Source organism: Notolepis coatsorum, assembly GCF_963971535.1.
Source record: "Notolepis coatsorum genome assembly, chromosome: 3".
Lineage (NCBI taxonomy): Eukaryota > Metazoa > Chordata > Actinopteri > Aulopiformes > Paralepididae > Notolepis > Notolepis coatsorum.
Genome location: NC_140167.1, coordinates 57,826,979 through 57,838,730, shown reverse-complemented (window position 1 = coordinate 57,838,730; position 11,752 = coordinate 57,826,979). Strand labels below are relative to the sequence as shown.

Below are 11,752 nucleotides of genomic sequence, written 5' to 3'. Positions count from 1 at the left end.
TGTTGAGTGCTACAGTGTAGGTTAGTTTATTAGGACAAGTGCATGACAGTACGGTTAGTTAGGGTTAGATTTTTTTTTTTTTTTTATTTTATTGTTTTTTTTTTTTTTTATTCAGATAATGGTTGAAGAAGTGCGTCTTTAGTCGACGGCGAAAGATTGGACGTGATTCGGCTGTCCTAACTGGGGTGGGTAGTTCATTCCACCATTGTGGGGCAAGGACTGAGAATAGGCGACTTCTCTTGGATGACCCTCCCGGAGCTTGGATAGGAGTAGGTCTGAGGCGGCCAGAAGATGCAGAGCGTAGGGGTCTTGAGGGTGTGTAGTTAGAGACCATTGACCGGAGGTAGGCGGGAGCGGTTCCCTTTGCCGCACGGTATGCTAGGTCGAGGGCCTTGAAGCGGATTCGTGCAGCAATGGGGAGCCAGTGCAGGTCCCTAAGAAGTGGGGTGACATGGGCCGACTTCGGTAGGTTTGAGATCAGGCGGGCCGCTGCGTTCTGAATGAGTTGAAGAGGCTTAGTGGCAGTGGCCGGGAGGCCAGCGAGCAGTGCATTGCAGTAGTCGAGGCGGGAGATGACTGTTGATTGGACAAGGAGTTGGGTGGCTTCTTTTGTCAGGAAGGGGCGGATCCTTCTGACGTTGCTCAGGAGGAATCGGCAGGTTCTGGTCGTCGCTGCGATGTGAGCAGAGAAGTTCAACTGGTCGTCGAGGACAACACCAAGGTTCTTGGCGGTCGGGGACGCAGTCACAGCTGCATTCTCGACTGTGATTGAAAGGTCGGTTAGGGGGGAGGATTTGGCCGGCAGGTGGAGCAATTCTGTTTTGCTTAGGTTCAGTTTGAGGTGGTTGGACGTCATCCAGGCTGAGATGTCGGACAGACAGGCCGAGATCCGCTCAGAGACGTGGATATCTGAGGGAGGGAAGGAGAGGAAGAGTTGAGTATCGTCGGCATAACAATGGTAGGAGAAGCCATGAGACGTGATAATGTTACCCAGTGATTTAGTGTAGAGGGAGAAGAGAAGGGGTCCTAAAACCGAGCCCTGGGGGACACCCGTCCGCAGGGGGCGGGTGGCCGACAGGGTCCCTCTCCATGACACTTGGTAGGAGCGGTCATTGAGGTATGATGACAGCCATGTCAGCGCAGAGCCAGCCACTCCCATTCCTGCGAGGGCCGCAAGGAGGATCTGGTGGTTCACTGTGTCGAAGGCTGCAGATAGATCTAGGAGAATCAGGACAGAGGAGAGGCCTTTCGCTTTTGCTAAGTGAAGTGCCTCTGTGACCGCAATGAGGGCTGTCTCTGTGGAGTGACCAGTCCTGAAGCCTGACTGATTAGGGTCTAGGAGGTCATTCTGTAAGAGATAAGCAGTGAGTTGGTTGGATACAGCACGTTCAAGTGTTTTAGAAAGGAAGGAGAGAAGAGAGACAGGACGGTAGTTGCCTATGACGGTAGGGTTCAGGGTTGGTTTTTTTATGAGCGGCGTGACTCTGGCTTGTTTTAGGGAGGTGGGGACCACCCCCGAGTTGAGTGAGGAGTTGATGGTTGCAGTTAGGAATGGGAGGATGTCTGGTGCTATGGTCTGGAGGAGTGGGGAGGGTAGCTGGTCCAGCTGGCAAGTAGTCGGACGGTTCGACGTTACCAGTGTCAGGGTCTCTGCTTCTGTAATGGGAGAGAAAGATGACAGAGTGAAGGATGAGGTTCTCGATTCAGCATTTGGAATGGGTGGGGGTTGGGAGAAGGAGCTGCGGATGTTCTCCACTTTTTCCTCAAAGAAGATCGCAAAGTCTTCGGCAGAGAAAGATGAGGGAGGGGGGGTGGGGGGGGAGTGAGGAGGGAGGACATGGTAGCATGCAGTTTGCGAAGATTCTTGGCAGAGGCCTCGATCCTATGGTGGAAGAAAGAAGCTTTGGCATTAGTGATGGTTTTGGAGAATGTTAACAAGAGGTTGTGATATGTGTCGATGTCAGCAGTGAGGCGTGACTTTCTATACTTCCTTTCAGCTGCTCTCAGGACCTGTCTTTGTTCTCTCACTGGATCTGTCAGCCATGGACTGGGTGGGGAACGGCGGGCAGGTTTCTCAACGAGGGGACAGAGCTTGTTGAAGGAGGTTGCAAGGGCTGAAAGGAGGGTGGAGGTTGCCATCTCTGTGGAGAGAGCAGAGAAGGTGTCACTCAAAGGTAGAGCGGATAGTATGTCAGAGGAGAGGGTGGAGGGGGATAGGGAGGGCAGGTTGCGTCTGAGTGAGACTGTTTGAGTTGGGGTGAAGACCTTTCGGTTAAGCATGAGAGTTAGTGAGAAGGATATGAAGGAATGGTCAGATACATGTAGGGGAGTTACTGTGGTGTTAATGATGCTGGAGTTACGGGAAAATATGAGATCCAAGGAGTTGCCTGCTTTGTGGGTGGGAGGCATGGCAGTGGGAGTCAGGTCAAACGATTGTAGGAGGGAGACTACTATGACTGACTGAGATGAGTCAGGCAGGTTGAAGTCGCCCAATAGAAGGAGAGGGGTACCATCTTCCGGTAAGGAGCTAAGAAGCATGTCCAGCTCATCTGTGAAGTGATCGAGTGTACCTGGAGGGCGGTAGAGTGTAACAATGGTGAGATTGAAAGGATTAGAGACAGATACTGCATGATATTCGAGAGAGGAGAGTGACAGTTCTGGGAGTGGTGTTACGTTTGTAGCCCATGAAGGAGATGTCATGAGGCCAGTGCCTCCACCCCGTCTGAAAGGTCGAGGTGTGTGAGTGAAGTTATAGTTTGTAGATAATGCTGCAGGTGTTGATGAGTTATTGGGGGTTATCCAGGTCTCAGTTAGAGCCAGGAGCTGCAGATTTAGACTATGGGCGTAGGCAGTAATGAAGTCAGCTTTCTTGACTGCTGATTGACAATTCCATAAGCCTCCCCGTACTGTGACAGGTGTATTAGTGGCTGTAGGAGGGTAGGAGAGATTAGCTGGGTTGCTAGCAAACTGCCGTGGGTGGGTTAAATCTGTTCTACAGGAGCAGATTGTGGATATAGGTATGAGACACATTGTTTTGTCAAGAGTGGCAGGGAGGAAGTAGAGAAATAGCAGAGTGGGAGGGAAAGGGAGATTTTTCAGAGTGGAGTGTAAAATAGGACTAGGGTGTACTTAGCACTAGGTGGATTTAAATCTCTATCACTAATTAGTGCTGTCTTAACACCTGGCCCTTAATGGGGGCACTTAACTAAACAAAATGGCCGTTTTAAAGTTCAAGTTCTTTAATAGTTGTCATACAGAAGTACAGAATACTTTCATACAAAATGCCTCTCACTGTTACGCTCCAGAGACTGTGCTAGACAAGACAGTATCAAACAACATAATAACATAATAAAACATAAAACACGCCCCTTTAATCAAGTCAGCTGGTTCCTCACTTTTAAGATTCACTAATAAACTTAAAATGGCTTACCCTAGTTTTCAGTATAAAGCAATGTTTCTCAGTGAGTGTGTCCTGTCCTTCCTTAACAGAGCTCAGTACAGAGTGATTTCAACACAGTCTGGACCTCTGCTTTTAAACAGGGCAGGCTCTTAATGGCTCACTCAGCAAATCAGTTGCTACTAGTAAACAGGAAACAGTCCCTTAATGGGGGCACTTAACTAAACAAAATGGCCGTTTTAAACACGCCCCTTTAATCAAGTCAGCTGGTTCCTCACTTTTAAGATTCACTAATAAACTTAAAATGGCTTACCCTTTGCATGAAGGCGAGAAATAAAAACATGAAAATGTGATGTTTATAGTTGCATTTAATGGTTGCTTTATATGTTTTACGACACTGCAGTAATTATAGAGGAAGAATGTATTGTTTAATGTATTAATTAATAATATAATAATATCAAAATGTTCCTATCCAGTCAAAATCACCATTTTCAACTGGGGAGCCTTGCCTTAAAGGGAAGTCAGACTTTTCAGCTTATAACCAAATGCTCCGACTGAGGCCCACAGACAATAAAAGCATTGTTTCACTACATGAACTGTTATCCTTTATATATCTGCTCCTGCCTCAGCAACAAACTCATAGACAAAAAAAAGCTGAGTCATGCTGAGTCATATAGGAACACAACATCTACCTCCCCAAAAGAGGTCAATTGGTCTTGTGCACACGTGCGCACACATGTTCACACACATTCAAATGCACACACACACACACACACACACACACACACACACACACACACACACACACACACACACACACACACACACACACACGCACACACACACACTCAGCTACAGCACTAATAATTTCTTTCCTGTACATGAGTTTGTTTACTGCCAAAGGTTTTCTTAGTCATTTAGTTCATTCATAATCGTATTCTGTATTGCTTAATTGTATCATGTATTTTGTATTTCTTGTATGTCTATACTGCCCAGGGACTGTAGACGGAAATGAGCTGATAGCTAAACCGTAGCCTACGAGATTGTTGATTTACCACGGATGATTGATGTTTAACAAGACAGTGGTGTGAAGAGCAGTGGATACTTTATGGCTTGCATGTGACGTGTGGGATTCCCTCTGTGCTGTCTCATAGAATCCTCTTCTCCACAGCCCTCCTCCTGCTCTCCTCCTGCACAGCTCGCTCCCTGCGTTCAGTACCGCAGGCAGAGCTTGGATTGCACACTGCAGCAGCTGGAGTCTGGAACCCACTTTTAATGCAAGGTTTACAGCAGATTTCCCAAGAAAGGGTTTGTTGAAATATTTTCCACTTGAATCTAATCTGCAGTCTGCGTCCTATCAGGTCTACTTTTGTTTCTCCCTTGGGGACGTCCCTCGCGGTCTGATCTGAGACCTGCTCTTTTATCCTACTTATCTGGTGTGGTGTCCAAGGTTAGCCTTAAGACGCAGCCTTCATCTCACCATGGTCGTCGAGAGCATGGACTTTGAGAAGGAGAAGACAAGTTACTGCATCCGTGGAAAACATGCGGCCATCATCTGTGTAACGGTGGTGGTTTGCTCTGTAGCTGTGGGTCTGGGAGTGGGCCTGAGCCAGTCAACCTCCCCCGCCCCCACTGAGGAGCCCCCAAGGCCCACCACCAGCCCCCAACCGCCACCTGCTGACAGGGGGCCCTGCAAGGCCTCCATCGACTCCAACGGGGCCTGGAGTGATTTCCGTCTGCCCGGCTATGTGAAACCTCTGCACTATGACCTGCATATGGAGCCTGACCTGACCACAGACCTCTACGCTGGGAGCGTCTCCATCCATCTAGAGATCACCAAGCCCACCCGCCACATCTGGCTCCACATCCGAGAGACCTTCGTCAGCAGCACGCCCAGACTGCTGCTGAAGACTCAGACGGGGCAGAGTGCCGTGGCCGTGACGGGCTGCTTCGAGTACAAGCCTCAGGAGTACGTGGTGGTGGAAGCCGCGACAGAACTGCCGATCACCAGCCCCGGCGAAGTCTATATCCTCACGCTAGATTTCCAAGGATGGCTCAACGGGTCTCTGGTGGGATTCTACAGGGTCACTTACACAGAGGGAGAGGTCACAAGGTATGTTTCTGAAGCAATTATTAATACTGTTGTTATTATTGTTGATGATGATCATTTATTTGGTAGTATACGCCCAGAACATCCCCAGAAAATGGGACAGCAGAAATAGCACGCAGCAAGAGTCAACCTCAACAAAAGGGAGCACCCTGTTTTGAAATGATTGGATATGTGTAGTGTAGTTACATTTAAAGCTTGGAAATGTATGAGTATTTATTTATTGTCAAACTAGAGTGTTTTTTTTTCTTTATTAAAGAAAAAAATAAAATTATACACAAAACAAAACAAACACAATACAGTAATAATAATAATAACAAGACCTCACAATACCACAACAATAATAATAAAAACAATAATGACAAATACAGAACATAAAACATAAAAAATATCTACTTTTACTTTTACTTGTACTATTACAGACACCACAAAAGACACTGCAAAATACATTTCTTCCCCCACTCCCACCCCCCCACCCCAGGACCCCCGGACCCCCTAGGACCAACACCCCAACCCCAGTGCCGGATTAACGACCGGGCCGTTTGGGCCGCGGCCCGTGGGCCTCTAGTGATGAGGGGCCTAAAAAAAAAAAAAAAAAATCTTTTTTCTTTTTCTTTTTTTCTTTTGGAGGTCGATGTCATACTGTGACACTGAAATAAAAAAATATTTCATCAACAAAAATATTTAGTCAACAAAAATATTTTATCAACTAAAATATACAGTATGTCACACCCCGTGCCTCTCCCTGCCGTCTGCAAGTGGCTAATCTTGAGTTTCCGACCCCCCAGTAAGCTAACCATGGATAAATCCAAAAAAAGGAAAGTCTGAGGAAAATAGAGGGTTTAATTCAGCGTGGACAGATTAATTTGCTTTCACGACTAACAATGCAGGCTTACCTGTAGCCTATGCCTGATATGTGGTGCGAAATTTGCGAACGATTACTGTCATTTTGATTACTGTAGTTTGCCTGGTATGTAGCCTTGGTAAGTGGCTGCCCCACCAATGTTTTACATATAAAAACGTCACTGTGCGTGTGTGCACGTGTGTGTGTGTGTGTGTGTGTGTGGGGGCCTCCACAAGAGTCTGGCCCAGAGGCCTCTGAATTCTTAATCTGGCCTTGCCCAACCCGGCTCCGCTGCTAGATAGTGGCTTTAACTTTCTTGGCTGCTGAGTCAGTACATCAGTATGTCATTGTGGCAAATTTTACGTCTCTCTCGTGTGTGTGTGTTTTTTTTTTTATAGCACCACCATATGGCCGAATGACAAAGGTTTTCACACCTCTTCCCCATCATTAGGTTTGGTGCAAATCCGATAAAGCGTGCATGAGTAACACTTGACTGCCTGTGTACAACGCATCTTTCCATTCCATTGGATGTGGGGGTCATATGGGTTGGCATTGTAACTTGCAGAATTAAACCATTACAGACGTTCATCCCTAGATGCCACACATCATGTTTCCTGAGAATCAGGTGCAAAACCTCGGATTACTAGAGGAAATAGCTAAATGGTACGAAATCCAATATGGCGAACATGGGTGGTCCTATAGGGAGGTGTAGTGGTTACGTCATTGCCATATTTCGTGGTCCACCCTCTTTGGAACACAATGCATTTCCCCATTGCCCATTTCTAGATTGTCTCGTTTAAAACAAATAAAGCATTAACATTGGTATGCTGTACCTTTCTGTGCTTATTCATCCACAATCTATAGCTCAACATGAAAATATTCGCAATTAATCATAAAAAAAAATCGCCAAATTTTATTTCAACTAAAAATGCTTAAAAAATAATGTTAGTGATAGAAGGGAACTCATTTTGTGCAAAAATGGAAAGCTTTTCAATTTCCATGCGGCAGAATTGTTACAATAGCAGATAATACATTTTCCCAATGATAAAACCCTATACGGGTGGAACAACCAGTGACGTCAGACTACACCTCCCTATTGGCCAAGTTGTAGACCAAGGACAGCTGTATTATGTGTACAAATTCTTGTGTTAATCGGACTTGCCGTGTAAAAGGTAATCGCTTTTCAAAATGAGATATTTTTACCTTTGATTGTAGCGCCATCAGGCCGATGTCATGGAAAACTGACTCTAAAAACTCTATGGCAAAACCAATACGTTTGCTTGTAAATATCATATAAAGCATAGAATGATGATACTAGAAGAGGCAGCTGAATATGAGCTGACAAAAGAGCAACATTCATTGACTTTGATTGGGAAAAGTATTTTCATTGGATGATTTAATTATTTTAATGAAGACAATATAATACTTTTATTTGACATTAACATTCAATACAATTGAGCAACACATCTGACCTCTATATCTCAGCTCTCAAGTTCAAGTTCTTTAATAGTTGTCATACAGAAGTACAGAATACTTTCATACAAAATGCTTCTTACTGTTATGCTCCAGAGACTGTGCTAGACAAGATAGTATCAAATAACATAATAACATAATATAGCATGAATTTAGAAGAAGAAAATGAGGTCACAGTGTTCGGTATAGACATATGTACAATGTTCTGAGTTACCATATAATATACAATACACAATACTATGCAGTGTACTAATGTACAGTACTATCTAGTGCAAAGCAGAAATGGGATGAGGTACAATTTTAGGTACAATTTACAGTAAGGTGTACGAGTTGTAGTGCAATCCTTCATCCATAAATATAAAGTGTGGGGAGTGGGTGCTACAGTGTGTTTGTTTAAAGTGGGTGTGTGCTATAAGTGTGTGGAGTGGGTGCTACAGTGTGTTTGTTTAAAGTGAGTGTGTGCGTGTGGATGTGTGTGCTATGTGCGTTTGGTGGTTGTTGTTGTGTAGTGTTCATTCATTGTTCGTTTAGCAGCCTGATGGCCTGGGGATAGAAGCTTCTTCTGAGTCTTTCTGTGCTCGCCTTGAGACTCCTGTATCGCTTGCCTGACGGCAGCAGTTCAAAGAGGCAGTTGTTCGGGTGACTGGAGTCTTTAATGATTCTCTTAGCCTTGCCCTTGCAACGCTTGTAGTAAATGTTCTGGAGGGTGGGGAGCCCCCCTCCAATTGTGCGTTCGGCTGAACGTGTCACTCTTTGTAGTCTGCTTTGGTCTTGTGCAGTGCTATTCCCAAACCAGGAGGTGATGTTGCCGGTCAAGATGCTCTCTATTGTACATGAGTAGAAGTTCTTAAGGATCTTCTGGCTGACTTGGAACTTCCTTAGGCGCCTGAGGAAGTAGAGGCGTTGTCGTGCCTTCTTCACAACACTGTTAATGTGTGTGGTCCATGTCAAGTCCTCGGATATGTAGGCTCCGAGGTACTTAAAGCTGTTGACTCTCTCAACCGGTGCCCCGTCGATGCTGAGGGGGCTGTAGTCCTTGACCCCCGACCTCCTGAAGTCCACAATCATCTCCTTTGTTTTGCTGACGTTCAGGGAGAGGCTGTTTTCCTGGCACCATCCCGCCAGGACCTTGACCTCTTCCAGGTAGGCCCTCTCGTCGTTGGCAGAGATCAGGCCCACCACCACTGTGTCGTCAGCAAATTTGACGATTGTATTGCTACTCCGCTGAGCCACACAGTCGTGTGTGTACAGGGAGTAGAGGAGGGGACTCAGAACACAGCCCTGGGGGGCCCCTATGTTGAGGGTGATGGATGAGGAGGTGCAGTTGCCTGCTCTCACCACCTGGGGTCTGCCAGTCAGGAAGTCCAAGACCCACTGGCAGAGGTCATAGCCCAAGCCCAGGTCCCTGAGCTTGGCTATGAGTATGGAGGGGACTATGGTATTGAATGCCGAGCTGTAGTCGATGAATAGCATTCTCACATAGTTCCCCTGCCTCTTGTCCAGGTGTGATGCTGCTGTGTGCAGCACATGGGATATGGCGTCCTCCGTGGACCTGTTGGGGCGGTATGCAAATTGCAGGGGGTCCATGTTGATGGGGAGGGAGGAGCAGATGTAGCCCTTTACTAGCTTCTCAAAGCACTTCATGGCTATGGAGGTGAGAGCTACAGGGCGGTAGTCGTTGAGGCAAGCAGGCTTGGATTTTTTGGGTACAGGGATAATAGTGGACTTCTTCAGGCAGGTGGGGATGACAGCCTGTTCTAAGGACAGGTTAAATATGTCAGTGAATACTGGGGCCAGTTGGTCGGCACAGACTTTTAGGACGCGGCCGAGTATGCAACATACTAGCCCAGCATGTGACACATTTCTCATTTCCTCAAGATGTTACCTCACCAAAGAGAAGGCTTCGTGTTGTCATGAGTGATGTTTATTTGCACTCGTAGACAGTGGGTATATGCTCCCCCACTTCCAAAAATAGCACTACTACACTGGATGGTATTGTTGTGTGTAATAATTCATCAGCTTGACATATTGGCACATGCTCTCTAGGATGGAATACATTATTTCCATGTGATTCCCACAGTGCAAAGAGCCCAAAGACAGACAGATTAAAATAACAGAGCTGCTTTTAAACGCTTTTTGACAGCGAATGAAATGTTGTCTATATATATACGTGTGTGTGTGTGTGTGTGTGTGTGTGTGTGTGTGTGTGTGTGTGTGTGTGTTTACAGGAAAATTGCTGCGACTGATCATGAGCCCACAGATGCCCGCAAGTCATACCCCTGCTTTGATGAACCCAATAAAAAGGCCACCTATAAGATTTCCATCACTCATGATACTGCCTATGGAGCTCTCTCCAACATGCCAGTTGAGGTATGATTTAAAGCTGCAATAACCATTTTCTGACCACTAGAGGGCAGCACATTTCCACCATAAACAAAATGATTTTCCCCCCAAAATCAAAGCCTTGTCATATAAACCTAAAACTGATTTATTGGCACAATATTGTTGTAACTAAGAGATTTGCTGGGAGGATTTTATTTTTTTATGCATAGGTTTAAAAAATAGGCAAAGCTAAAGCAAGTTGTCAACATCGCACTTCTTGGGGGGAGGACGACTGTAAACTACTAACGAGTCAGTCACAGTCAACCAGCAACTGCTAACAGGTCTGACCCTTTAGCTCAGCTGGTTAGTGTGGCTGCCTGTTAATACTATGGTCCCAGGTTCAAATCTTGGTTACATTTCTTTGGGGCGACTCCACCCGGCAGCACACATCTTCAAAGTCTTGACAAGCTTATTTTCTTCTCCATGTCTTCTGTTTCACACAGGGCTCACCAGAACCAGTGCCTGGTGATACTAGTAAAGTCAAAACCTCCTTCCAGAAGTCAGTTCCAATGAGTACCTATTTGGTATGTTTCGCTATACACCAGTTTACCTTTGTGGAAAGATTCTCTGCGCGAGGAATTCCTGTGAGTATTCTCCCCTCAGCAACGTGAATGACATACCAGAGACCATCTTAGATCAGCTCTAAACTATTTGGCAGAGATGCATGTTCAATTTGACCCTGGGATTAGGACTTCATCCGATCATAGTAAACCGACACACGCACAACTGTGTACAAGCTCACATGTTCGCATTCGCGCACAAACACTTGCTATTTGTGTGTTCTCTCATCCTTTCCCTGCAGCTGCGAATCTATGCACAGCCAGCCCAAATAAAAACTGCAGAGTATGCAGCCAACACAACCAAGGTCATCTTTGACTATTTTGAAGAATATTTCAACATGACATACTCCATCCCCAAACTAGGTAACTTATAAAATAAATTATGAATCCAATCTGATATTCTTGAGATTTGACAACACTGTAACCTTGTCTCCTTTTTATGGACTCTTTTTGTATCACAAACAGTACTGTATTTGCAAATCTGGTATGTCATAAATGTATAGATGTAGCAGTACTGTCTATCTGTATGTCATGTATGTCATATATGTCCTGATGAATTGAAAATGGGGGACCCTGATGTAAACAAGATGAAAGTCTTTCTCTGGTCTGCATCCCCTTAACAATTGTGTGTATTGAGCTGTACTGTATTGTACCCATTCTGCAATCTGTTAATAAAGTTTTCAATCAATCAATCAATCAATCAATCCTGCAGCACAGTCTCTGAGATACATGGATATCCCAACGTCAGAAAAAGTTTGTATAATAGTTATGGCTTAACTTAAAAAAAGGCTCTAAAGTGAGAAAAATAAAACGACAAATGATCTTTAGTTGCCAGAGACCAGAGAGCATCTGACATTTCGCTTTCACTTGGCTGCTGGGGTGTTTATGGTTCCATAGTTGGTTTTCCCACAAAAAATTTGCCTATAAATCATTCAGACATTGTTTGTGCTCTACGCGAGCTAGCCAGCTTTTGTTCTCTCTCTTTCATC

General features: G+C 45.4%; 1 protein-coding gene across 1 annotated transcript in view; it reads left to right on the top strand.

The window, feature by feature from the left end:
* Positions 1–4,878: 4,878 nt before the first annotated feature.
* Positions 4,879–11,752, top strand: part of enpep (glutamyl aminopeptidase) — a gene marked incomplete at both ends in the record, with an annotated part of 56,947 nt that continues 50,073 nt past the window's right edge. Inside the window, 4 exons of the mRNA XM_084311218.1 lie at positions 4,879–5,510; positions 10,050–10,191; positions 10,647–10,787; positions 11,006–11,126. Coding sequence (XP_084167344.1) covers positions 4,879–5,510; positions 10,050–10,191; positions 10,647–10,787; positions 11,006–11,126 — 1,036 coding nt within the window. The remainder of the gene's footprint in view (positions 5,511–10,049; positions 10,192–10,646; positions 10,788–11,005; positions 11,127–11,752) is intronic.